The sequence below is a fragment of the Coptis chinensis genome, chromosome 9, assembly GCF_015680905.1.
Source record: "Coptis chinensis isolate HL-2020 chromosome 9, ASM1568090v1, whole genome shotgun sequence".
Taxonomy (NCBI): Eukaryota; Viridiplantae; Streptophyta; class Magnoliopsida; order Ranunculales; family Ranunculaceae; genus Coptis; species Coptis chinensis.
In genome coordinates this window covers 73,546,413-73,571,766 of record NC_141464.1, presented here as the reverse complement: position 1 = coordinate 73,571,766, position 25,354 = coordinate 73,546,413, and the positions used below count along the sequence as shown (strand labels likewise).

The window sequence follows — 25,354 nt, the reverse complement described above, 5'->3', positions numbered from 1 at the left end:
TATCAAGCTGAACTCAAGCAGATTTCAAGAAACACTAGTCAATTCAACTAAAACAAGTGCAATTTCACATCTAAAACGAGAAATCCCATGATTTCAGTATCATAATAGCAATCGCAACATCAAAAACTTGGTATTTAACCAGAAGTCAAACAAGAATCTAAAGGCTTAACATTAAAAAAATAGCTAAACACTACCAGATACTCAAACAAGCTGGATAATGAAAGAGGAAGAGCTAACCTTGCTTGCAAAGAGAAGTACGTTCCGGAGTGTGAGAGACTCGACCAAAATTGAGAGAGGGAGAGAGAGTTGAGAAGGCTAACCTTGACAGAGATAGATAATGAGAGAAGCGAATGATCAAAACTACGTTGAAATTGATCAAAAATTATTTGCCGAATTTGCCAATGGCAAAAATTGTGTTATCAAGCACCGTCAAACCTGGCAAATGAGATTTGCCAACAGTTGCTTGTTGACGAAACAAGCAGCGGCAAAACTCTATTTTCCTGCTAGGTAGTTTGCCAACAAAATTTAAAGTGGGAAATTGTTTTCCCTAAACATATTTGCCCAGCAAGCGGGAATTTTATCAAGCAGGCCCTAATAAAGGAAGAACTGGGGACGGAATACTAATTGGCAAAGTTGTTGGGGACGGAACACTAAAAAACTATTTTATTTATGATAATTCTGTCCAAAAGGTGTCAGGAATTAATACTTAACAACCTCTCTACAAAAAGCTTGAAAGTATCATTTCTGTCCAACATGCTAACCCTAACATACTTCGGATCTGCACCAAAATGCATGCCACTTCTTGTCAAGATCTTATGGCTTCTAAGGAAGCTCTCACAGTCCTGTACCTCACCTTCACATTTCAACCAAGCAAAGGCTGCATATAAAACATATGTCAAGATATTATTAGTAAATTTTGAATAATACCAGACTAATGCATCAGTTATGATAGACAGATAAATATGCCTAATTATAATGAATCCCATTACCAGGATGTGGTGTAGTGGCCACTCCAGCGTATTTGCAAAAGTCAGGTAAGAACTCCGGAAGACTAAACATCCCGCTACGTCTAACTGCATCTCTCAGTTGTTCCCATCTTCTAGCCATTAGAAACCGACCATACTCAAAAAAGCACTCGGAGTGATCAGAAGTAGCCATATGTTCACAACTATCAGATATTGTTCTAAGAATCTTCGCTGCTCGTAGCTGTGAATCCTTTGACACGCCTATTGTGTTGAGCTCTATGAACTTTGTCATTCTTTTAGCAATCTCTTTGTCTTTGACTAAGGCCCACCTGAACGTACAAAAATAAGTAAATAAAATGGAAACTCTTTCGTTGTCACAAATGCAAGCTAGCAGATGACAGTGATTCCAGACAATGAACTAATATGCAATAGAACCATCCTCTGCACTGAAATAATATAATCAACTTTAAGAAGCAATAACCCAAGGTAATCAGAATTCAAGTTTCGGCCATTACTTAGAGTTTTAGGGTTAGCCACCATTCAGTTGCCTAGCATTTAATTAAATCTATTACTTAGAATAACCTTGTTATCATGCATTAAAGATTATTATGATACAATAAGAAACAGTTTATTAGGATTAAGTACAATAAAAGGTATATGCAGTATAGAGGAGGCTTTGAGACAGCATACCCAATACGTGTGCCAGCATGACCGGTACTTTTTGAAACTGTAAATAGCATCAAGTCATGGTCCACATTTGATGTGATTGGCGTATACTGCGGCCAGTAGTACGCCAAATCATAGACTCTGGTCCCTCCTCCGAGATTAACTACAGATTCTCTAGCATGCCCATCAGGATTGTTAGGTGACGTCACCATTTCGATATAAGCTCCTTCCTTGTTATAAGTGTGTGCATCTCCTCCCCACCTATAGAGTCCTGACTTCAAGTAATCAGTGACTGATGGATATGACTGCAAGAACAAAAGAAACACTACTACTCAGACACATAAATTAGAATAATATGTTCCTTAAAGGAGATATAATTAGTCTTGTAGTTCATGCTACTATTTATTTGGGAACAAACATCAGAGCAAGGCTATGCACATTATAATCAAAAGTCTATGTAAGTCATGGTCATTCTTCATGAGTTTTATACTGGAAATAAATCTGACTTGGCATTATAGAAAAACAAAATCTCAAGGTCAATACACTTATTTTGGAAGAAAGTGAAGTACTTGGCTTTAAGGTGTCCATCTGAGCTTCTTCCTCGACCCATGTTGCCAAACTTTTCCCTCTTGGCCATCAGTTGGCGGTAAAAGGACATCTGTCTTCCTCTCTTTGTCTCTCACTGTAGTTTCTCCATCGATAGATGCTCTTTATCTTTGTTTTTTTTTTATCACTCTTTTAGCATTCTTTTAAAATAAAAGGACTTTGATGATATGCATGTGCATAGAGCAAATGCCATGCGATTCACGAAAACTTTGACGACCATCATGTGACTGTGCTATTAAATAACTATTTATCTCTACTTGTGGCTATGTGATATTGAAATTAAATTCTTATTACCAGTTATCAGAATTCTGCCAATAAAAGGAATATATATTGAATTATATATTGAACTATCAAACATCAAAATTTTATATAATAAAGACCTAAGAGGTAAGATAAGCTGTCAATTTGTTGCATGAGACAAGCATGGAGACAAGACATTTAAGTGAATCAGTTGTTGCCCTTTTATATGTCATCTTAGCATGACATGAAAATGGATCCAACAGTACTTCTAGATAATTTAATTTGGGAACATGCATATGAATTCTAACTAGGGAACATGCATTTAAATGAGCATTTTTATCAATGTGATAATGGCATGTACCAAATTAAAAAATATATGAAGGTCTTGACAGTTAGAAAACTAGCACTGCATAAATGGAATAGACATTAAGAACTCACAGAGTAATAAGGCATGGCCGACACCACATCAACAGGATCAGTTGCATCTGGGGGAGACAACGCATAGAGTACAGCCTGGAACAACTGAGTTGAACCGGTTCCCACCACAATGTAGTGATCTTCTGTAATTGCGTTTCCAACTAACTTATGTAATCTTCGGATCTCTTTGGCAAAATCAGGCTCCAGGAACCAGCACAGATTTCCAATATCAGAAAAGTAACTCATGGATTGCCATCCAGGGATCACAATGGTACTTCGGTCTCCCATCTTTCGCCAAAATGGTTCAAACATTGTTGGGTCACCACTGTGTTCACATTTGAAATTAGAAAACATTATCAAGTGCTTGAGACTGAAAACAATGTTGAAAATATAAAGCAGGTCTCAGCAATCCAGAATCCACGTAAGAAGAGTAAGAACATAATGCAGCATTACAAAATTAGACTTCACTAATATTCAGCAATAAGTGAATAATCTGCCTTAAACTTGTAAATGAGTTCACATAGGATAGAATTCTTAAAACAATTAGAAGTTATACTACTACTTACTGATCAAGATTAACAACGGAGTCTGCAGCCAGCTCCTGCCTCTTTTCTCACCACCACCACCACCGTTTTCAATCTCCTCCACCACTGTACAGTTAGAAAAACAGCTTCTGCTACTATCTTGTGCCACTGTAGTAGTAGTAGTCATGACTGAAGCACCAACATTGTTTTGTAATATTCCATCTTTTAACCCAAAATGATTTAACAATAAGCTCACATTTAAAGTAATGGATAACATCAACACATTCTTCAAAGAAAACACTTTAAACCCTCCTTCACTTAAACCCTTTGAACTACTCTTCCCCATCTCTCTCTCTCTCTCTCAATCAAATAATAACTCAGAAATAAAAATGGAAACCTCTGTGGTGACTTATGGGGATTTAAGCAAGAAAAAACGTGAAAAACAAAGAAATAATGACAAATGTATGAAGCGATAAGCGTGGTATTAATGCAGCTATATTGATAGGTGATTTCAGATAGAGATAGAGAGGGGTTAATTTCGGTAAAAATAAATAAATATATATATTTTTAGAAGAGACCGGGTGAGTCGAGTGAAGTAGTAAAATATTTAGAAACTCTTTATTTTCTAAAATACTTCCTTCTTCTTCTTCTTCTTTGAGAAGTTGTTAGGTGTGAGTTTTGTTTATGGTCTTCTTGGAAAAAGAGAGTTTTTTTTTTCACTCAAAATAAGCTCAATCACTATATATGACTTCAACTTGTTAATCAGTTCAACAGAGCCCAGTAGTAATTCAACTTCTTTGCTAGCTACTCGAATGAACTTGAAAAACCACTCACAAGACTACATTCAGACCATGAATCACTGTTCTCTACTCAAAACTTTCCACTTTTCTGTGATTTTCACTTGATATGAGACTTTGAAGAGAGAATTTCAGCTTCTTTGCTATTCAGAACTTGAAAGATAACTTAAAGAACATGCTCCAACCAAGAAACCGACTTACACATAAAACAAATCTTTCGATTTCCAATGCTAGATCTCAAAAACACCAAATCAAAGCGCACGTAAACGCAAGTTCAGCTTTCGAAGCAACCCAACAAGTTCAACTCACTTAAAATTAAAAAAAACAGCTTCTTTCTCTTCCTTCCCATCACTCTTCATGCTCTCCACAGTCTCACTGTCTTACACAGGCTTTCCATAATGGGGCTTTTTAGCAGCTTATTTTTCAGTTATTTTAACTTTTACAAAAAAGTTGCTGCCCTCATCTTCTTCTATCATCATTATATATATACAATAAGTGAGGAACGAAGCATGCGCTACTGAATTGGCCAAAATATTCTATTTTAAGTGTTCTTATTTTAGGTTCTTAGCCTAAAGTTCGTTTTCAAATTAAGACTGGTCCTTCAAACCTAGGTGGTAGTGTGTGGACCACTAGTTATCATTTATTTTTTAGTTAGCACTAGTTAGGTATGGTGCAAAAGGAATGAAGGCAAAGTATAATAACTCACATGCATGATGTGGAACTCCCATTTGATGATATTCTTTCCACTTGTCGAGTTGGGAAGTCAGTGATGGAGGATTTCCATACAAGTTGGAAGTTGAGTGACTTGGCATCACAAGATATTTTAGGTCCCCTTCAAGCAACTTGATTCGCCGAGGGACGACAATAAATGCTTAGGTGTCATGCAGTATAGGATAGATTTAGAGGAGTTTATTGTTTACTTTAGGATGTTCTAATGACATGGATTGGTCACAAACTATATGATGATTAGTCGAAATAAGATTATGTGGCATTTTCTAAACTCGAGTTGAAAAATTACAAAATTCAAGCTTTTTGGATTTTGTGTTTGTTGTCGATATTGATAGGAACCAATTTGGAGGGTGCATAGTGAAGATTTTAGATGGGGCAAGTGTCGTTGGCCTAATTCCGTATAACAACTTTCGTTACTCACCTAATTGATTCCTAATGGTGTGGCATAAATGATGACAAGTTTGTAGTTAAGTTTGTTACAAATTTATATTTTTTTGGGTTTTTTTTTTTTTTTTTTTATAACAAATAATTTAGGGTTAGACAGACCCTCACCTATATTAAAATGTCAATGTCTTCTTACATAGATTTGCCCACTAGCATCCTCATTTACATAGGCTTGTAATTCTCTATCCAGAGGAGGCCCAAAGTGAACAGTACAAACACAATTTTCCTACACAAGAGTAGCTAAATAATTGATTTGCAACTCTGTTAACCTCTCGAAATACATGAGTAAAAGAAATGAATCGAACAGACTTCTTTAAATCAATGGAAGCAATAACATCAGTGCAGTACCAAGAATGCTTTTTTAACTTGTTAATTGCATTTATAGCTCTCAAAGAGTTTGATTCCAGCTCAACTTCATTGAATCTTTCTATAATGCATCTGACTAGGCAGATCTCTATTGCTTTTAATTCCTGTAAGATCACCAATTTGAGCCCATCATTCCCACTGAAATCAGCCAAAACTCTACCCTGAGAGTTTCTCATCACCCCACCGTGTCCTAGGCCTTTACTGTTCAAGGACCAGTCTGTGTTTGCTTTAATTCTACCATCTTAAGGAGGCTTCCATAAGCAGTATAAGTTACTTTACTACTTGAACTGGAACTCGATGTTTAGTCACCGAGAGCCAGATTTTTAAATTTATATTTTTATTTTTTTCGAATCTCTAACCTCGTAACTACCATATAGACGGTTTTGCAAAATAGTTCATCATATCTCTTACCATTTTGTTAACCACTATGGGGAGATTGGCTAGCGCCCTAAAATTTGGTTTAGTAGTTTGTTGAAATCTTTAAACGTCGCGTTCCTCCTTTCCTTATACTATTTATTTTTTTTTATTTAAAACTCATTTATATTACAAATGAATATTTTGTAGATATCACCAACATCTTTTGCTTTACATAACCTCATGAGTGAAGTCCATTCTCTGTTGGCATTTCTATTTCAAACAAATTACTATCCCCAACATTTTGTTTGACTCTAGTGATGAGCGAAAATATTGGCTTTTGAACAAGAGATGGGGGCCCAAGGTACACCCTAGCTCACCCTCAACTTCTTAAATTTTTTATTTTATTTTTTTTCTATTATCAATTTTTTCGATAATACTCAAAAAACAGTAACTACCATATATATATATATGAAAACGGTTTTTTTATTGAAAATAAACTCTCAAATGGTATGTGTATTTGACTTGACCCCAAAATAAAAACTCCTTTCCCCTAACTAACGTGAGAAAGCTCTCTATCTCTAATTTTATGTATTTTGATAAACAACACTTTTGCCAGGTGTAAAGATGAAAGAGAAAAAAAAAAGTAATAACACTCTCAAGTCTCAGTCCCAATAATTCATATGTATGTTTATTGGTATGTTTTCTAAACCTTAATTCCCCAATATCTTATTTTTTTAGTTTTTTATTAATGAATTTTATTAATTATAATTCAATTTTGTATGTAATGAATTCGATCTATCGGTTACTCGTGTCCATTACAATTTTAATTTGTTGCATAATTTTTTTTGATTGTCAATTGTAGTGAATTTATTACTTTTGAATCTACTTAAGACATTGATAGGAATTTCGCAGGATTGAATGAAAATGAAAACAATTAAAATAAACGCTAAAGTGACGACAACAAAAATGTACTAGTGTCTAAACATGTATAGTTTTAAAAAATGGTGGGTTCATAAACCATGTTGGAGTAACAAGCTAGCTTGAAAATCCAATTTTTGCTTACCCACTACAGATTTTTTAGAAAGTGTAAATATGGGAATTATATTCCCAATCTAGACTTTGGAAACGCTTTGTAAGTCCGTAACACCATTTTTTGCTATTAATATTAATTACCCTTTAACCAAAAAAAATGTCTAAACATTGTACAATATTATTTATTGCGCCTAAGTGCTTATTTTTTTTCCTAATGCCTTTTGGACTATTTTCCTTACAGTTCCAAAGAATTCATTTTTTTTTTCATTTGTGGAATTTTAAAATGGTTTCCATAAGCATATACATTTGTAAGAAGCATATATGTCTAGGCACTTTCTTTTTAAGTTCTTAATTTTCCAAAGTTAAATGTCCGTGTATTTATTTTTTTCTCCTAAATCAATCTATTAAGCAATCAATCTTTTGTAATTCCAAAATTGACATGTCTTTTGTGATGGGATTTGAATTGTTTTTTTTTTTTTATACTTTTAAAAAATATGCAAGGAAAACAAAAATTCGACAAATTGGGTGTTATCTTATTTTAATTTTTTTTTATAGTGACTAGTTGTGGCTCACGTACCCTCACCCAATTTCCTGGCTCCACCACTGGTGATGAAGATCCTCGAGTAAAAACATTCAAAGAACTGATGGGAGGAGAACTCTCTACTATTATTGCATAAGCAACAAGAAGATTGAGTAATTATTTTCTTCTGGACCAGCCTATCCTGGGTGGGTATACTGTTAGAGAAGAGTTGTCAGGTTGTGAATGAATGACGTGGTAATACCTATTTCCCCTAAACCATACTGTGCCATTTTTTCTTCTCTCTTACCTAAGACATCGCTGTATATGCACTATTTGACGTGAATTTACCACTTTGATGAGGAGTCCATACTATGTTGTCCAAGGTAAGGTGCTTATTGATTTCTGCAACCATAACTACCTCTTTCAAGGTTAGAGACCTCATATCCGTAACTTTAGAATTCCAGTTTCCTTAAGAAATAAGAGTGCTCACCTTCGTATTCAGTGGAAATGCCCATTCTGCCTTGGCTTCTATATCTTCAATCAACGGGGAATGATAATAATATATATCATGCCATAAAAGGGTATCCTCTCCATTTGCAATTGTATATCTGATAATTTTTTTTACTTCTCTCCTGGTTTCCAATATACTTCTCCATGTCCATGAACAGTCTTTGGGAATATTCATCAACCAGAAAAATTGATCATTGATTTGTTGCTTCCATATCTAGTCTACCCAAATCGTGTCCACCCTTGTGACTAACTTGAAGATTAGCCCACAGTACGCTCCTATGTTCCATCTTTGTAAGTTAATTACTCCCAATCCTCCTTCGTCTTTCGGGAGACAAATAGTCTTCTAGCTTGTTTGGTGGTGCCCTTTTTTCATGATAGTGCCAATCCAAAGAAATTGAGCGCACATTTTTTCCACCTGTTCAAGAGATGTCTTCGGGAGAATAAATGTTCTGACCCAATATATATGAAAAGCTAGCAGGACAGAGTTGATCAGGATTAGCCTTCCTGCATGGGATAGTAATCTTGACTTCCAATTTGTGATTTTGTGCGTGACTTTCTCTACTAGAGGCTGACATTTTCGAATGTCAAATCTTGCTGAGATGAGAGGAAGTCTGAGGTATCTAACTGGAAGTTTAATCAACTCAACATTTAGAACTAAAACTAGAGTAGAAACATCTTGGTCATTTAAAGCTCCAGCCATAAGAGACGTATTGTGACTGTTAATCTTTAATCCTGTAGCTTTACCTAACTCTTCTAGACATACCTTGATAGCTTGGACTGATGTACTTTCACCTTTACAGAACATGAGCACATCATCCGCAAATGAAAGGTGTGAAAGTTTCGCCTTCCTGCATTTTGAGTGGTATGAGATAGATCTATTTGAGATATTTTGAATCAAAACATAACTTAGAATTTCCATCCATCACTAGAACAAAGAGTAAGGGGGATAGCGGATCTCCCTGACGTAGACCTCTTCCACCACCAAAATACCCTTCAGGAGCTCCATTTATCATTACTAAATTAGGTTGGAGTTGCAATGCACATTCTTATCCACCTGTTCATGATTGGTGGAAACTTGAAGACTTTGAGCATAGCCATGATAGCATCCCAACTGACCATGTCATAAGTTTCCTTTATATCCAAATTGATTGAACATCTAGGAGTTCCGTGCTTCCTGTCATATCCTCTGAGAAGTTCATATGATAAGAGAATATTATCCTGAATTGATCTGGCAGGAATGAAAGCTGATTGATTAGCATGTACTAAATCATTGATGACTATCTTAATCCTATTCGAAATAATCTTAGCTATGCACTTATAAGTAGTGTTACATAATATTATAGGTCTAAAATCTTTAACCTTTGAGGGGTTGTTGACTTTAGGGGTGAGACATATGAATGTAGTATTTACACCTCTAGGAATTTTGCAGTATTTAAATGCATTTAAGATAGCTAAAGTGAAGTCATGACCAACAAGAGACCAACATTTTTTGAAGAAATAAGGAGTAAACCCATATGGTCCAGGGGCTATGTTATCTTTCATGTCGAATAAAGCTGACTAGACTTCAACTGGAGTGACTTCTAATTCAAGTGATCTCTGTAGGATTGGCGGAACAGTTGCTTTGACCTGCAATCTATTAAAGAACTCATCGCCACTAATTTCCTCAGCTTCAGATCCTAGAATGTCGGCATAATAATCAACTATGGTTCTAGATACTTCATCTTGGCCAAAGATATTAACTCCTTGAGCATTCTGAACAGACCAAATTCCTCTTCTTGCTTTCTTATCCTCCAGAGATTTGAAGAAGAAAGCAGTGCATTTATCTCCTTCTCTCATCCATTCACTGTCCTGAGTACCTTTGATTTTAGCCTCTTCGATCCTAGCCAGTTCACTATATTTTTTTAGAGCTTCCTTCTCTTGCTGACCCAAAAATGGATCCCCAGGATTGGGTTGAACTTGTCTCTATATATCATTTAAAAATTCCCTTGTTTGGACCACTCTTACATGAATATTAGAGAAATTATATCTGGCCCATGGCTTAATTCTTTCCTCGAGACTCTTCAATTTCTGCATGAGAACATACATTGGATTAGAGAACAGTTGAACTTCCAACACTTCTTTCAACATAAACTTGAATTCTCTTTGTTCAGTTCAATAGTTCTTAAATCAATAGTTCTTAAATCTGAAGGGTGCAACCTTTCTTCCGTAGTCATTCCAGAACAGGAGAATAGGAGAGTGGTCTGAAACTCCATGAGGCAGAAATTTGGCCTTTGAAGACAGGTACTCATCATTCCACGAGCTGTTCACCAAACATCTATCAATCTTAGTCATTAATTTTTCTACCTCTACCTTCTACCTTATTATTCCAAGTGTAAAAGAAGCCGTTAAAACTTAAATATGCTAATCCAGATCTTTGAATGCAATCAACAAACTCCTTTGCTTCTCTTGGATGCATTAGACTGCCTCCAAATCTCTCCTCTGCTTTGGTGATATTGTTAAAATCACTGACTAGTGTCCAAGGTATAGCTACTGCACCTTGAATTAAAAGGATATTTTTCCATAAATCAAGTCTAAGAGCTTTGGAATTCCTTGCATAGACCACTGTAAGGAGAAATTCTTCATTGGTATGCTTGAAGATAACTTTACAGTGAATGTATTGGTCAGATTCCTATAGCTTGATGATCTCCAATTGATAAGGATCCCAACATATCCAGATTCTACCTATTGGATCTTTACCATAATTGTTAATGTGTTCCCATGACAGGAAACAAATGTTTCTTATAAGATCATACTTATTTTGTCTAACCTTGGTTTCTAGGAGACTGAAAACACTCAATTTCTTCTCCACACAAACGTTGTTGGTTTCCCTAGCTTTTTCCACCTCATTAGTACCTCTAACATTCCAAAAACACATGGATGTACTCATTCGGTGATTTTTGTTTTTGGAGCCTCTTGGTCTACCCCTTGCCTTCTTGCCACTGTTATGACTCTTTGCTGAATAGTCTTTCTGCTTGATTTGATTCATACTCTTTCCCCCTCCACACTGTTTTCCCGATCTAGTTACCATGCCTGGTCTGACAGGTTCTAGAGTAAAGGGTTCAGGTTCAATACAGGTAATATCCCTGACTCGATCATGGAAATGTTCAACTTCTCTGTCTGATGCCTCTCCTGTTTCAGATATTTCTGTCAACACATGAAATCTGCCTGTTTCAATGTTAAACCTCATGAGTTTCTCTTCTTCCATCATCGAGTTTAGAGGCTCAATGTTGTCGTTCATATGAATGACAATAGCTTGTGTCTCTTCAAACACATTTGTTTGTTCACTAGTGTTTACCATGGGTATTACTACTTCTGTTCCCATCCCTCTGGAGATCACATTTTGCTCGGCTGAGCCATTTATTGTACCCTCTTGAGAATTTTGTAGATTCTCTTGTTCATTACTTGGCCCTGCTTCTTCTTCTATTCTTACTTGCTCAACTCTAGGTCTCCATTCTTTGTCTTGGTTCCTTTTTTTTTAGTCTCCTCTTTTGGCACTTGGACAATCTCCTGCCATCTGCCTGCACTCCTTGTTCCATAGAATAGGTGATGTAAGTTAGAATAGGTGATGTAGAGCTTGTTTTGTGGTTTATAGAATTGGACCGTTCGGTTTGAACTCTAAACTAACTTAGTACATCGGAAGAGTTGGTATGTTTTTGGCGCATGTCAAACTCGTGGTGTTTTCAGCTTGTATTTCAATTCCTTACGGAACCAGGCCTTAACTTCAATTTTCTTCTGGTCAGCAATAAGTTGTACGAGTCTTGTTCCTTCATTAAACCTGAGTATCTTCAAAGCTTCTTTTACCAACTGAGCCCATTTCATCTTTTTTATCTCTTACTCTTGTAGACTCTTCAACTGTACACTAACCGGAGTCAATTACTAATTTTTCTAAGTGTCACATCACCGTATCATCTCGATCATTTTCCTTTCGTCGATACTATTGGAAATTTGGAACTACTACTCATCTTTCAGATAAGTTATGTGTTATTCTCTTTTGTTATGTACTTATGTCATACGAGTTTAGAGCAGAGCACACACATGGATTTTAAAGTTCTTTGTTGTGGTTGTCTCATCTGTAGTTTGTGATGAATAACCTGACTGGATTTAGGCATTTAATGGATCACTTCTAGTGCTCACCACTATTTCAAATATTAAATTGTTTTCCTGTTTGTGATAACACTAATGGAAGTCACTCCATATATATGAGAGAAGACCTAAAGAGGAAGCAGATTACTTTAATTGAGTAATCTCAAATTTTCGTGGGATGATATGGACTTCTTAACTTGGTTTATTCTAGAGTTGATAGAACTTATAAGCTTAATGACAGCAGATCTAGAGGGGAAGCAGATTACTTTTCTACGTAGGTGTCTTAGTGAAATCTTAGGTTCAATTCCTACAAAAAGTGAAGACAGCAGGTCGCTAAATGGAATATGCTATGCTCTAAAAAATACAACATTTATTTTTCCTTGGTCCATAGAACACCCTAGAAGGCTAGAATATGTGTTTTTAAAAAAAAAACTGCCTGCTTGCTTTTTCAGATACTCTGGGTACATAAGCACACAGTTTTACATCTAACAGTTGCTGGTTGATATGTGTTTTAAGTTTTAGCATTGGTGGTGTAGATCTTGTTTCATGGTTTATAAAGTTGGACCTTTATGTTTGATGTTTGAACTCTGAAGGAAGAATTGGTAGGTTTATCATTTATGGTGGATGTTGAAACGCCCATATATGTTGGACATATTTCGTAACAAACCCACCGAATATAATGGACAAAATCCTTTGCTACAACTGAAGGTAGATATGCTTTATCTATCTAATATAAGATATGTTTTATCTAATAAAGGGTTTCCAAGTTGAGGGGGAGACTTGGACCAAGGCTTTATAAGGGTTTCTATTCTCAAAAGGAAGCCCTGGAGAGTTAAAAGAAAAGAAAAACCGTACCTTTGTGTTTGGTTGATGAACCGCAAGCTATAGAGAGGATTGTTTGGCTGATTTGTTTGCTCTCCATTACTCTTCTCACATATGTATCTAGAGTTGTGATTACTTGTGATGCTATTTTGAGAGGAATAAAATTCCCAAACCAAAATCCAAATTGATTAAAGTTGTTCTCTTGAAAGGAAGAGTTATGCTTCTTTGAGATTGCAAAGCGAAGGTTTTAACGTCAAGGACTACAAGTGGAGAAGTGTGATATTCGAAAGAGTCAGAGATAGAAGGAAGAATGCGGTATTCGGGTAATCATGGGATTTGATCCCCGTTGTGAGTAGTTCTTTCTTTGAGTCTTAATACTTCGATGTGAGCACAAGACATTGTAATACTTGATTTTATTGAGTGGATTTTTTCCACTACTTGTGAAAGGCAGTGGCGTGGATGTTTCCCAGTGATTGGGTTTACCACATTAAAAAAATTCTCTGTGTCTTGTCTCGTTTTATTTTTCAGTTTGATTGTCATAGATAATTGTTTAATTGTTTGCTGGTGCATGATTAAATCTAATTGTGAACATTGAATTCAATAAGATTACTCTTGTCAAATCAAATCTGGGAATTTCAATTGGTATCAGAGCGGGTGCTCTTTGTTTGGGTTTAACAGCCCTAAGAGTTTGATTTTTTCCCCAAAAGATATATTTTCTTTTCCCGATGGAATTTAATAAACTTGGATCAACTAACAGATCTCCATTTTTCAATGGGTCTAACTTTCCTTATTGGAAGGTTAGAATGATTGCCTATGTACAAGCCTTAGGTGATGATGTTTGGGTTGCCATTGAGAATGGCTGGATTTGGCCTAGTGTGACCATTGGAGAGGGTGTTGCTGCTGTCACCACTCCCATAGCTAGGAATAAATGGAATGAAACTCAAAAAACTCTATCTAGTTTTAATTCTAAAGGTCTTAATGCTATATTTACGGCTATGTCACCTAATGAGTTTCGGCGTATATCTTCTTGTACCACTTCAAAAGAAGCTTGGGACAAACTATGTATGACTCATGAGGGAGACAAAACAGTTAAGGAAAGTAAACTTGAGTTATTGACCACCCAATTTGAGACATTGAGAATGGAGGAGAGTGAAAGTTTTGATGATTTTTTTGTTAGACTCCAAGATATTATTAACAACAGTCAAGCTCTTGGTCTTAATTATCCACATGTGCAAATTGTCCGAAAGATTTTGAGATCACTTCCTAAGAGATTTAGGTCACGTAAAGATGCTATTCAAGAAGCGCATGATCTCAAAACCATGTCGGTGGATACTTTAGCTGGTAAATTAAAAACTTTTGAGTTTGAGATGGAGAAACCTAAGAATGAGAAGACTCTAGCATTCAAGGGTACCTCCTTAGCTTCTAAGTCTAGGATTTTCTCACATCATGGTGTCTCACATGACTCCGATAGTGATGATGATATCGACCGAGAGATTGAGCAGGTGAGTAAAGAGTTTCAAAGACTCATAAAAAGGAAACATGCGATGAAGTCTGATCTTGTCTTAGGAAAGAAGACCATATTCAACAAAACTCAGGTGGACATGAGTAAGGTGCAATGTTTTAAATGTAAAGAATATGGTCACTATTCCCATAATTGTCCTACAAAGACTTCTAGTAATTATGAAAAGAAAAAATCAAGTTTAAAAGTCACTTGGGATGATAGTGGTAGTGATTGTTCGACTGATTGTTTGAATGCCACTTGTGAGGATGATGATCTTGCTGCTAAAGTTGTTGCATTCACTTCTAGCATTCATTCACATACCTTGCCCGATTTTTCTGATGATGTTAGTGTTCATGGTAGTACTAGCCTTGATATTGAAAATGTTGATTGGGAGGATATGTATGCTTCTACGGCTAAAAAGTATGTCAAACTTGGTAAAGCTTACAAGAGCATGTCTGCCAAGGTTGAAATACTTGACAAAGAAAAAACTGTTTATGTGACAAAGCTTGAGAGTTTGGAGAGTGAGTTTAATTCCCTTGAGATGAAATTCAACTCTACAATGGTTGATCTTGAGCATACAAAGGCAGATTTAGTTTCAACTCAAGAAAAGCTCAATTCATTTTATGTTGGCTCCGAAAATCTTGATAAAATGCTTGGAGTGGAAAAGCTTCAAGTGACAAGAGAGGTCCCGGATTTTCTAAAAATACTAGTACATCAAAGAATACCTCTCGTGTCACTAAGTTTGTAAAGGCAACTACACCTAAAGTTCTTCCCAATTTAGCCATTTTTAAGAATAGTTGTACTGAAACTATGGGTAACGTTCAAAAGAAGAAGCCTTTTAGAGTTTTAAAATGCTATAACTGTGGTAGGAGAGGGCATTTGACATCATATTGTTGGGACAATCATTATACTTTCCCTGATCCTTTTTCCATTGGAAGGGGATTTTGGAAGCCTACTCACCAGCCCACCTTCAAACCAACACATATGGGTTTTAGAAATCAGTCCAAGACTTCTAAGCATAAGAAACATACTAAGGGAAATGGCAGTGAGAATAACAACAATTCTTCATCTTCATCTATTCATGTGACTCATGCATATAGTTCCTCTCACAGTAGTAGATCCATATGGGTGCGGAAGGATGAGTTGAAGTTGCTATTAGACTTGCGAAAGTCTGGTGGTAGTCCATCTCAAGGATGAGAGTTGCATTCTTTATAGCCTTGTGCTTCCCTCGCGCACGCGCAGGCTATGTCCTAGTGTTTTGTAGGTTTTGTTTCCTTTGCATTTTGTTTTCTGTTTAGCCTGTTTTTCACGTTGTTTTTCTCCCACTTCTTTGCACGCATCTGTTTTCTTATTGAGACTATAGAGTGTGAGAGAGAATGCATTTTATTAGATTTTCAAACAAAAAGAGATGCACATGTTGAATTTATTCATGAACTATAATTCTCTTACTGGCATACAATGTTTATTGTTTTATTCTTGTTTCTTGTTGTGTGAAGGTTCATTGATTAAATTTCAGTTCATCTGATTTATTGTGATATCAATCTAACAATGAATATCTATTATAATGTTTCGCCATTTTTTTTTGGATTTTTGCAATACACACACAACACGCTTATGCCACTATTTAGGTCTTATAGTTTTTCACATAAGCTGAATGACATATTTTCTATAAGTTTGTGAAATCTTTGCAACTCAACGTATTATATATATTTTTAATTTATGGAGCACATGCATGTAATCACCCAGGTTGGTAGATTCGTAGGGGTTTAAGCCTGGTAATCTAAGGCCAACTGGTGTGGACTTACCAATCGACAACCTGTTACAAGGGATGGTTCCTCTCCACTATATAAACTCTTCCTATCTCTCTTTTGGAGCACATGCATGTAACCACCCGGGTCGGTAGATTTGTAGGGGTTTCCACCTGGTAATCTAAGATCAACTGGTCTGGACTTACCAATCGAAGGCCTGTTACAAGGGATGGTTCCTCTCCAATATATCTATGTGAAAAAAATAATAATAAATAAATAAAAAATAAATAAATAAATAAATACACGCTTGTTGTATAATCTATCTATATATTATGAGTTATGGATTTCACTCACTTATGGTTCAATTTTGTCAATCCTCACAAGTGGGTAACTATGTTTTCTAAATGCATGTGTTTAGGCCTTTGGAGCACGAAAAAGAATTCAAAAATGTGGCTTGGCATTATGGCAGAAATTTAAGTTGGGATTCATGTTTCAATTGATTATATGAACTGTTTTTTTCTGCATTTTTCATGGGACAAGGTGCAAGTTTGAAATTAGTTTTCTGGCTGCCGTGTATTTGAATTATTCTCCATGAACATGTTCAACTTTGGTTCTTAATTGTTTGATTGCATTTTTCTTTCATGCCTTCAATTGTTAAGGGCATTGGTTCTGCCATGTGTCAGTAAATTGCGCATAACTTTCTGCTCTCTTATTTGTTTTACAAACAGTTTGTTGTTCCTAAAAATAGACTTCTCAAGCTTTCCAATGGTACCAACCGTGTCTTCTAACTCCTACTGGTTCAGTACAGGACTTCCTGCTAAATGTATGGGGATGTTGTGCCATCAAGACTTTAGAGTTTTGGAACTGTTTGAAGTTTTCTGGACACATGCAGGTGTTGTTCTTTTGATGTCTCAGTTCCATTTCTTATGGAGCTTTTCTAATGACTGCAGGATGCAATTGTCTCACTGCTGAAACTGTTTGAGCATTTCTGATATATTTTGACAGAGGTCTAGGTAGGTTTGATTAAGGGGGAGTTGCATTGGTTTAAGGGGAGGTGTACGGATTAGGAGGAGTTTCTAATAAACTTCTACCAAGGATGTATTTGTTTAGGGGGAGTGTATGTTGCATTACATACCTTTTGAGTTTTCAGTTGCATAGTTTTATTCAAATGCCTCACATGCTGCCAGTAGATATATCAATGAGGGGGAGCACATTGTTTGTTTATCTCCCTGTTTTTCTAATGGACTGCTTTTCGTCAAAGGGGAGAATAAAGATTTTTACTCGACATTTGCTGTGTTTGCTTCTACTACCATTTATTTCTATCTATTATACTGTGTTTTTTTTTTCTTTTGCATATTTTCAGTCTGTCTTTCGTGACAAAAAGGGGGAGAATGGTTTGTGATTCCTAGAGCTTGTTATATTTTGGTATCATGATGTTTTTGTTTATTGTGCAGCTACAATAACTTTCACGATCTCATCCGAAGTTGAGCTGAATTGGAGACGATTACAATGCATTGGGTGTCTTGAGTTTGGGAAGTCTCGAGTCATTCAGTGCACTTTTGTTTTCTCATAAGTGAGTGCTGACTACTTAGTTGTACAGGTGGTTTTGTCACGAAATGATATCCAACGGGGGAGATTGAAACGCCCATATATGTTGGACATATTTCGTAACAAACCCACCGAATATAATGGACAAAATCCTTTGCTACAACTGAAGGTAGATATGCTTTATCTATCTAATATAAGATATGCTTTATCTAATAAAGGGTTTCCAAGTTGAGGGGGAGACTTGGACCAAGGCTTTATAAGGGTTTCTATTCTCAAAAGGAAGCCATGGAGAGTTAAAAGAAAAGAAAAATTGTACCTTTGTGTTTGGTTGATGAACCGCAAGCTATAGAGAGGATTGTTTGGCTGATTTGTTTGCTCTCCATTACTCTTCTCACATATGTATCTAGAGTTGTGATTACTTGTGATGCTATTTTGAGAGGAATAAAATTCCCAAACCAAAATCCAAATTGATTAAAGTTGTTCCTACTTGAAAGGAAGAGTTATGCTTTGAGAGATTGCAAGAGCCGAAGGTTTTAACGTCAAGGACTACAAGTGGAGAAGTGTGATATTGAAAGAGTCAAAGATAGAAGGAAGAATGCGGTATTCGGGTAATCATGGGATTTGATCCCCGTTGTGAGTAGTTCTTTCTTTGAGTCTTAATACTTCGATGTGAGCACAAGACATTGTAATACTTGATTTTATTTGGTGGATTTTTTCCACTACTTGTGAAAGGCAGTGGTGTGGATGTTTCACAGTGATTGGGTTTACCACGTTAAAAAAAATCTCTGTGTCTTGTCTCGTTTTATTTTTCAGTTTGATTGTCATAGATAATTGTTTAATTGTTTGCTGATGCATGATTAAATCTAATTGTGAACATTGAATTCAATAAGATTACTCTTGTCAAATCAAATCTGGGAATTTCAGATGTCAGACTGGTGGCGTTTCAGTCTCCTATTTGATTCTTTACAGAACCAGGCCTTAATCTTCAATTTTCTTCGGTCAACAGTAAGCTGTACGAGTCTTCTTTCTCCATTAAATTTGAGTTTCTTCAAAGCTATTACTATTATTTTAATCTCTTACTCTTATAGAATTTTCAAACCTGTACACTAATCAGATCTTCACTAATTTTTTCTTAAGCTTCACATCACACTATCTTCTTGAACATTTCCCTTCGTTGATACTACTACTCATCTTTCAGATATGTTTTGTGTTTCTTAGATTCTCTTTGTTATGTACTTATGTCATTTGAGTACAAATTTAGAACAGAGTGTAATCAACTAGTATCGAAAAACAGTAATAAGAAAGCAAGTAAAACTTATCACTGAGGATTGTGCTCGACACAATTTCCTTAAGGCTTAAAAAACGCCGCCCGGTATGGTTCTTTGCCAGCCTCAAGCACGCCGTCTCGAGGATACAACAATGGATGGCGTGTCACCAGCCAATGACCTACTTCGATAGAAACTCTCAAAGATACTCGGGCGAGGTTTTGATTTTAAGAACAATAAGTCGTGTTGACTGTTTGATAAACAAAGAGACTTTGGTTTTATAGATCGACACTTTCATGAACTCAAAGCGAGAGTCGCGACTCAGTTTTTAATGTCTTAAAAAGCGTAATATTGTTAAGAAAAGCGGTTACAATTTTAGTTTTGGAAAAAACCAAAAGATTCCAAAAAAACAAGTCCGATCACTGCCACCCGCATGAAGCCCAATTGGGTGGATTTGCACCCCTAGCGGCGTGTGTGGGCACACGCGCACTAAGGTTTTCTGGAGCTCCCACCTCCCGAGAGCCCCCAAACCAAGGAGGCCTTGTGTGTGCGCGAGCACCTCCTTATATCTCTCTACACTATCCCTCCATAAGGAAACAACCAATATAAACTTAAGAGTCTTAAGTTTAGTAACCAATGTGGGACTAAAGCCCCCCACATTAGAGTGTAGTAGATACAATAGGTCATGGGTTCAAACCCATGAGGACACAAATCCATTCACATTTCCAACAATCCCCCACATGAATGATAGAGATTAGCACACTATCAAATTTCTCATGCCACTGTTTAGGAGCTTGTTTGAGACCGTAAAGAGATTTCTTTAGCCTACAAACTTTTCTCTCAAGGCCTTCTAAAACAAACCCTTCTGGCTGATCCATATATATCTCCTCTTGTAATCCCCCACATGAATGGAATTATTAAGAAACAGAAGAGAAGAAAAAACAAAACAAGAATGTCTGGAGTATGGAGAAGTTATGAATGGGCTGAAGGTGTCATACGACTTGAACCTTCGCTTGGTGTTTGTCTGTCGGGATTACTAGTTGACCGGTGACCATAGTCTTGAACTGTTCAACATATATGTAAGCCAAGTCAACAGGTAACACACATAACTTCAAAAATCATCATAGAGTTCCCTCAGTTGTGCTCGTATAGCCATGAGCTTCCCAGGTTTCATGAGTGCTCTAGAGAACAAGCCTATAAGTTCTCATAGGAAGCGGCTTTACTTCCTCACTCATATAGGTGCCTCTATCAGGAGTGTACTGTATCTTTACACCCCACTGGAAAAACCAGCTATAGAAAGCATTAAGAGTATTCACTCATCCTTTAAATGATCGAAGGTACTACTACATCATAGGGATGGGTACGAGTTTTCACTCTAGGTGTAGTACCCCCACAAATCACGCAGATAACTTGTTTCCCCATTGAACCTTGATCCTGGGATCTCCATTCACGAAGGTTGGGTGTCAGTTATCGGTGATTTAATTAAATAGGCAATTAGTCTTTAATAGACTTTAGCCCCATCCCCCTCGATGTACTAAAAACCAGCTCTTTAGCCAGGCCTTTAGTTAAAGGATCAGCTAAATTTTCTTTTGACCTCACAAAGTCAATAGCTATGATCCCATCTCTTAACAAATGTCGCACAGTGTTATGTCTTCGACGAATATGTCGAGATTTCCCATTATAGGAAGTATTTTTGGCCCTCAAGATAGCAACTTGGCTATCACGATTGAATAGAGGCAGTGGAGCAGGTTTAGGCCAAAGCGGGATATCCATCAAAAATTCCCGATCCACTCTGCTTCCTCACTAGCTTTGTCTAAAGCTATAAACTCGAGATTCCATAGTGGAGCGGGCAATGCAAGTTTGCTTAGATGATTTCCAAGACGCACCCCCGCCATAGTGAACACATAACCACTAGTGGATTTAGATTCGAGAATCGGCAATCCAATTGGCATCATCTGTACCCCTCAAGCCAAATTTGGATATACGCCATAATGAACACCATAATTTGAAGTATATTTCAAATATCTCAATACCACGATAAGAGCATCCCAATGCTCATTCTTTGGGATTTATAGTGTATCTACTAAGTTTGCTTACGGTAGTAAGCTATGTCGGGTCTAGTGCAGTTCATAAGATACATGAGACTGCCTATAACCCTAGAAAACTCTAAAGGAGATACACCTAATCCATTATTTTTGTCAAATGTATACTAGGATCATATGGTGTTACGGCGGTACACAATGTCAAATTGATTAAATCTTTTAAGCATTTTTCTACATAATGAGATTGAGACAAAGTAATTCCTTCAGAATTATACACTATCTTAATGCCAAGAATGACATCAGCGATACCCAAATCTTTCATGTCAAAATGCTTACTCAAAAAAGATTTAGTCTTATTGACGGTCTCTAAACTGGTTCCAATGATCAACATGTCATCCACATATAAACAGATAATTACACCAGATTGTTTCTCAAATTTACAATAAATGCATTTATCTGCCTCATTAATATTAAAACCATTAGAGATTAGCACACTATCAAATTTCTCATGCCACTGTTTAGGAGCTTGTTTGAGACCGTAAAGAGATTTCTTTAGCCTACAAACTTTTCTCTCAAGGCCTTCTAAAACAAACCCTTCTGGCTGATCCATATATATCTCCTCTTGTAATTCCCCATTTAGAAATGCCGTTTTAACGTCCATTTGGTGAATTACGAGATTACGAGTAGAAGCAAAGGCTATTAACATTCTGATAGATGTAATCCTCGTCACAGGAGAGTAGGTATCAAAGAAATCAAACCCTTCTCTCTGTTTATAGCCTTTTGCTACTAATCTCGCTTTATATTTATCAATGGATCCATCTGCCTTAAGTTTCTTTCTAAATAACCATTTATTTCCAATAGTTTTACAACCAGGGGGCAACTCAACCAACTCCCAAGTGTTATTGGTTATAATGGACTCATATTCACTTAGAATGGCCTCCCTCCAAAAAATCGCATCAGAAGATGACATGGCCTCTGAATAGGTCTGAGGATCCTCCTCTACCAAGAAAGTAAGGAAATCAGGTCCAAAAGAGGTGTTAGTCCAAGGTCTCTTGCTCCTCCTGAGTTCAATTTCATCTTCAGCAGAAGAATCTTCTCGAACTCTAGGAGCAAGTCTAGAAGAACTCGGAGTCCCTCCAGATCTCTCAATAAATGGGAATTTATCCTCAAAAAAGACAGCATCCCTAGACTCAATAATGGTATTATCATCAACAAATTTATTTTTAGATTTGAAAACTAAAAAACTGTGAGGCACTTTGCTATTACGTGCATACCCAATAAAGACACAATCTACAGTTTTAAGGCCAAGTTTAGTCCTCTTGGGTGTTGGTATAGATACCTTAGCCAAACACCCCCACACTTTAAAGAATCTATAAGTCGGTGTCCTATTTTTCCACATCTCATATGGAGTTTTATCGTGTCTTTAAAAGGTATCTTATTGAGAATATAACAGGCCGTTAGCAAAGCCTCCCCATAGGTTTATAGAAGCCCGAGCTATTGATCATTGAATTGATCATATCTTTGAGAGTCCTATTTTTCCTCTCTCTGCTATCCCATTGGATTAGGGGAGCATAAAGGGCGATCTCCCATGTACAATACCATTATTTTCACAAAATTTATTGAAAGGACCAGAATATTCACCTCCTCTATCAGACCTAACTATTTTTATTTTCTTGTCTAACTGGTTCTCAACTTCAGTTTTAAAGGAAATAAATTTAGCTAAGCTATCATCCTTACTCTTAAGAAGATAAACATGACAGAAACGTGAAGCATCATCAATGAATGTAACAAAATATTTATTACCTCCTCTAGTCATGTAACCTTTAAGATCACATAAGTCAGTGTGAATCAATGCCAACAACTCAGTGTTTCTTTCTACCTTTTTGAAAGGTTTCCTAGCATATTTAGATTCTACACATACTTCACATCTCTTATTTTCAGAAATAGTATTCTTGGATATGTTACCTAGATGCATCAGTTTTTTAATTGAAACATTATTAACGTGTCCAAGTCTACTATGCCACAGATCAAATGACTCAACCATATAAGAAGAAGTAGATGCTTTATTAAATTCAAAATCAGTTACATTGAGCTTAAACAAGCCTTCATCTAAATAATCTTTACCCACAAAGGTTCCCCCCTTAGTCAGAACAAATTTGTCTGACTCAAAGACAAGTTTGAACCCCTTCTTACTTAAAAGGGAACCAGAAACCAGATTTTTCCTAATATCAGGAACATAAAGAACATCCTTCAAATTAAGAACATTTCCAGAAGTGAACTTCAAATTAACAGTCCCTTTTCCTTCAACTCTAGAAGCAGATGAGTTACCCATGAACGGACTTTCTCTCCTTCTCCCGGAGGAGTGAAGGGACGAAATGCACTTTTAGTGCCACGGATGTGTTTGGTAGCCCGGTGTCTACCCACCCACCGGTCATGTTACTCACCAAGTTAACCTCAAGAACACGTGAGAAAAGTTACCATCTGAACTACATTTGCTTGTGCCTTATCTTTTTCTTCCCATCATTCGGACCTTTTTTGAATTTGGTCAGGGGCTATATGACCTCGTGATCCGCACACATAGCAATGAATTTCGTGGATTGTAAGGTTTCTTTTTAAAGTGAGGTTGGGATTTGTTTTATTCTTGTTCGCATATGGTTTATTTTTGACGGAAATTTAGTTGATTTAGACTTAGAAGAACTAGCGTTACCTTCAACGGGTTAGCCTTTAGCCTTCATTTATGAAGTCTCCACATTGATTTCAGCCTTCTGTTATCCTCCTCGATCCGAAGGTTGACGATCAGATCTTCTAGGGTCATCTCTTTCTTCTTATGTTTGAGACTGTTTTTGTACTCCTTCCACGAGGAAGGGAGTTTCTCAATTATGGAAGCAACCTGGAAACCTTTGCAGATTTTATAACCTTCCTGCAAAATCTCATGAATGATTATTTGCAGCTCCTCCACTTGAGAAACAACAGATTTCCCATCTTCCATCTTGAATTCTTAAACTTTCCTACAAGAAACTTCTTAGAACCTCGTGATCTTGTTAGCATACTTCTTATCAAGCAAATTCCACAATTCAGTAGCGATTACACAAAGATAAACATCATACAAATCAAGGGAAAGACAATCAAGTATATAATTTCGACATAAATAATCTTTCTTTTCCCATCCGTCCACACCACCAAAAGCGACTGGGTTCATCTTCATTTTCATTGTAAATGGGTTTCTCAATCGAAATCCATTCAACCGGTTCGAGTAGTCGGATAAAACCGCATTTTCATCATGCCGGGCTTAAAATTTCTGCCAAAAAATCTCAAGTTTGACCGGACTTACCACTAGGTTTTTCCATTTTAGCAGTATAAAGAACAAGCGAGCACAATACTAGATAATCACAAGTTTTTTCGTCTTAAGATTGTAATCAACTAGTATCGAAAAACATAAATAAGAAAGCAAGTAAAACTTATCATCGAGGATTGCACAATTTCCTTAAGGCACATGGTTTTCCTTCGCCTCCCAAGATACAACAATGGATGAGCGTGTGATATTGTTCTTAGAAACTCTCTACAATATCCCTTATATCTCTACAAAACTATCCTTCCACAATATCCCTTATATCCAATATCTTTAAACTTAAGAGTCTTAAGTTTAGTAATCAATGTGGGACTAAAGCCCCCCACATTAGAGTGTAGTAGATACAATAGGTCATGGGTTCAAACCCATGAGGACACAAATCCATTCACATTTCCAACACAGAGCGCACACAATGTATTATCATTATTATGTTTTATTTTGTCGTTTTTGTTGGACTAGTTTCTCTCAAATTACATTTATCCAGCTTCCAGCGTAGATGTTTGTATTGAATTAATGAGTTCCTCGTTGCACTGAAGTGATTGCTTTGTTTTTGACTTGTTTGTGTCATGGAGAGAACAAGTTCTGCTTCTAATCGTCTTCGTAACAATTTCTGATTGTAATCATTTTTCACACCAACATCTTTGACACAGATAAACAATAAAGTTTTTTTTTTTGCTATCCAGATAAACAATAAAGTGGGGTAAAGAAAGCCTATAGAATTTTACTCAGTCAAGTTACATTCTGGTGACCTTTGTCAAAAGGGAACTAATATTCGGCAAGAACA

General features: G+C 36.5%; 1 protein-coding gene across 1 annotated transcript; it reads right to left on the bottom strand.

The window, feature by feature from the left end:
• Positions 1-636: 636 nt before the first annotated feature.
• LOC147477955 (tryptophan aminotransferase-related protein 2-like) lies at positions 637-4,747 on the bottom strand. Its single transcript, XM_086584403.1, has 6 exons — positions 3,515-4,747; positions 3,461-3,482; positions 2,916-3,219; positions 1,656-1,936; positions 990-1,294; positions 637-877 (listed from the first exon to the last, which is right to left on the bottom strand). Exons 1-6 carry the CDS (start codon positions 3,762-3,764, stop codon positions 693-695), a joined length of 1,347 nt encoding a protein of 448 aa, XP_086440529.1. The 5' UTR covers positions 3,765-4,747; the 3' UTR covers positions 637-692.
• Between the last annotated feature and the right edge of the window lie 20,607 nt (positions 4,748-25,354).

What these genes read in the sequence shown, in the direction of transcription:
- LOC147477955 (XM_086584403.1), bottom strand. Translation starts at nt 3,764, where the DNA reads ATGGGGAAGAGTAGTTCAAAGGGTTTAAGTGAAGGAGGGTTTAAAGTG. An exon ending in TCCGTTGTTAATCTTGATCA is followed by an intron (nt 3,220 to 3,460) that starts GTAAGTAGTAGT and finishes ATGTGAACACAG; the next exon opens with TGGTGACCCAACAATGTTTG. An exon ending in GGCCACTACACCACATCCTG is followed by an intron (nt 878 to 989) that starts GTAATGGGATTC and finishes TTTTATATGCAG; the next exon opens with CCTTTGCTTGGTTGAAATGT.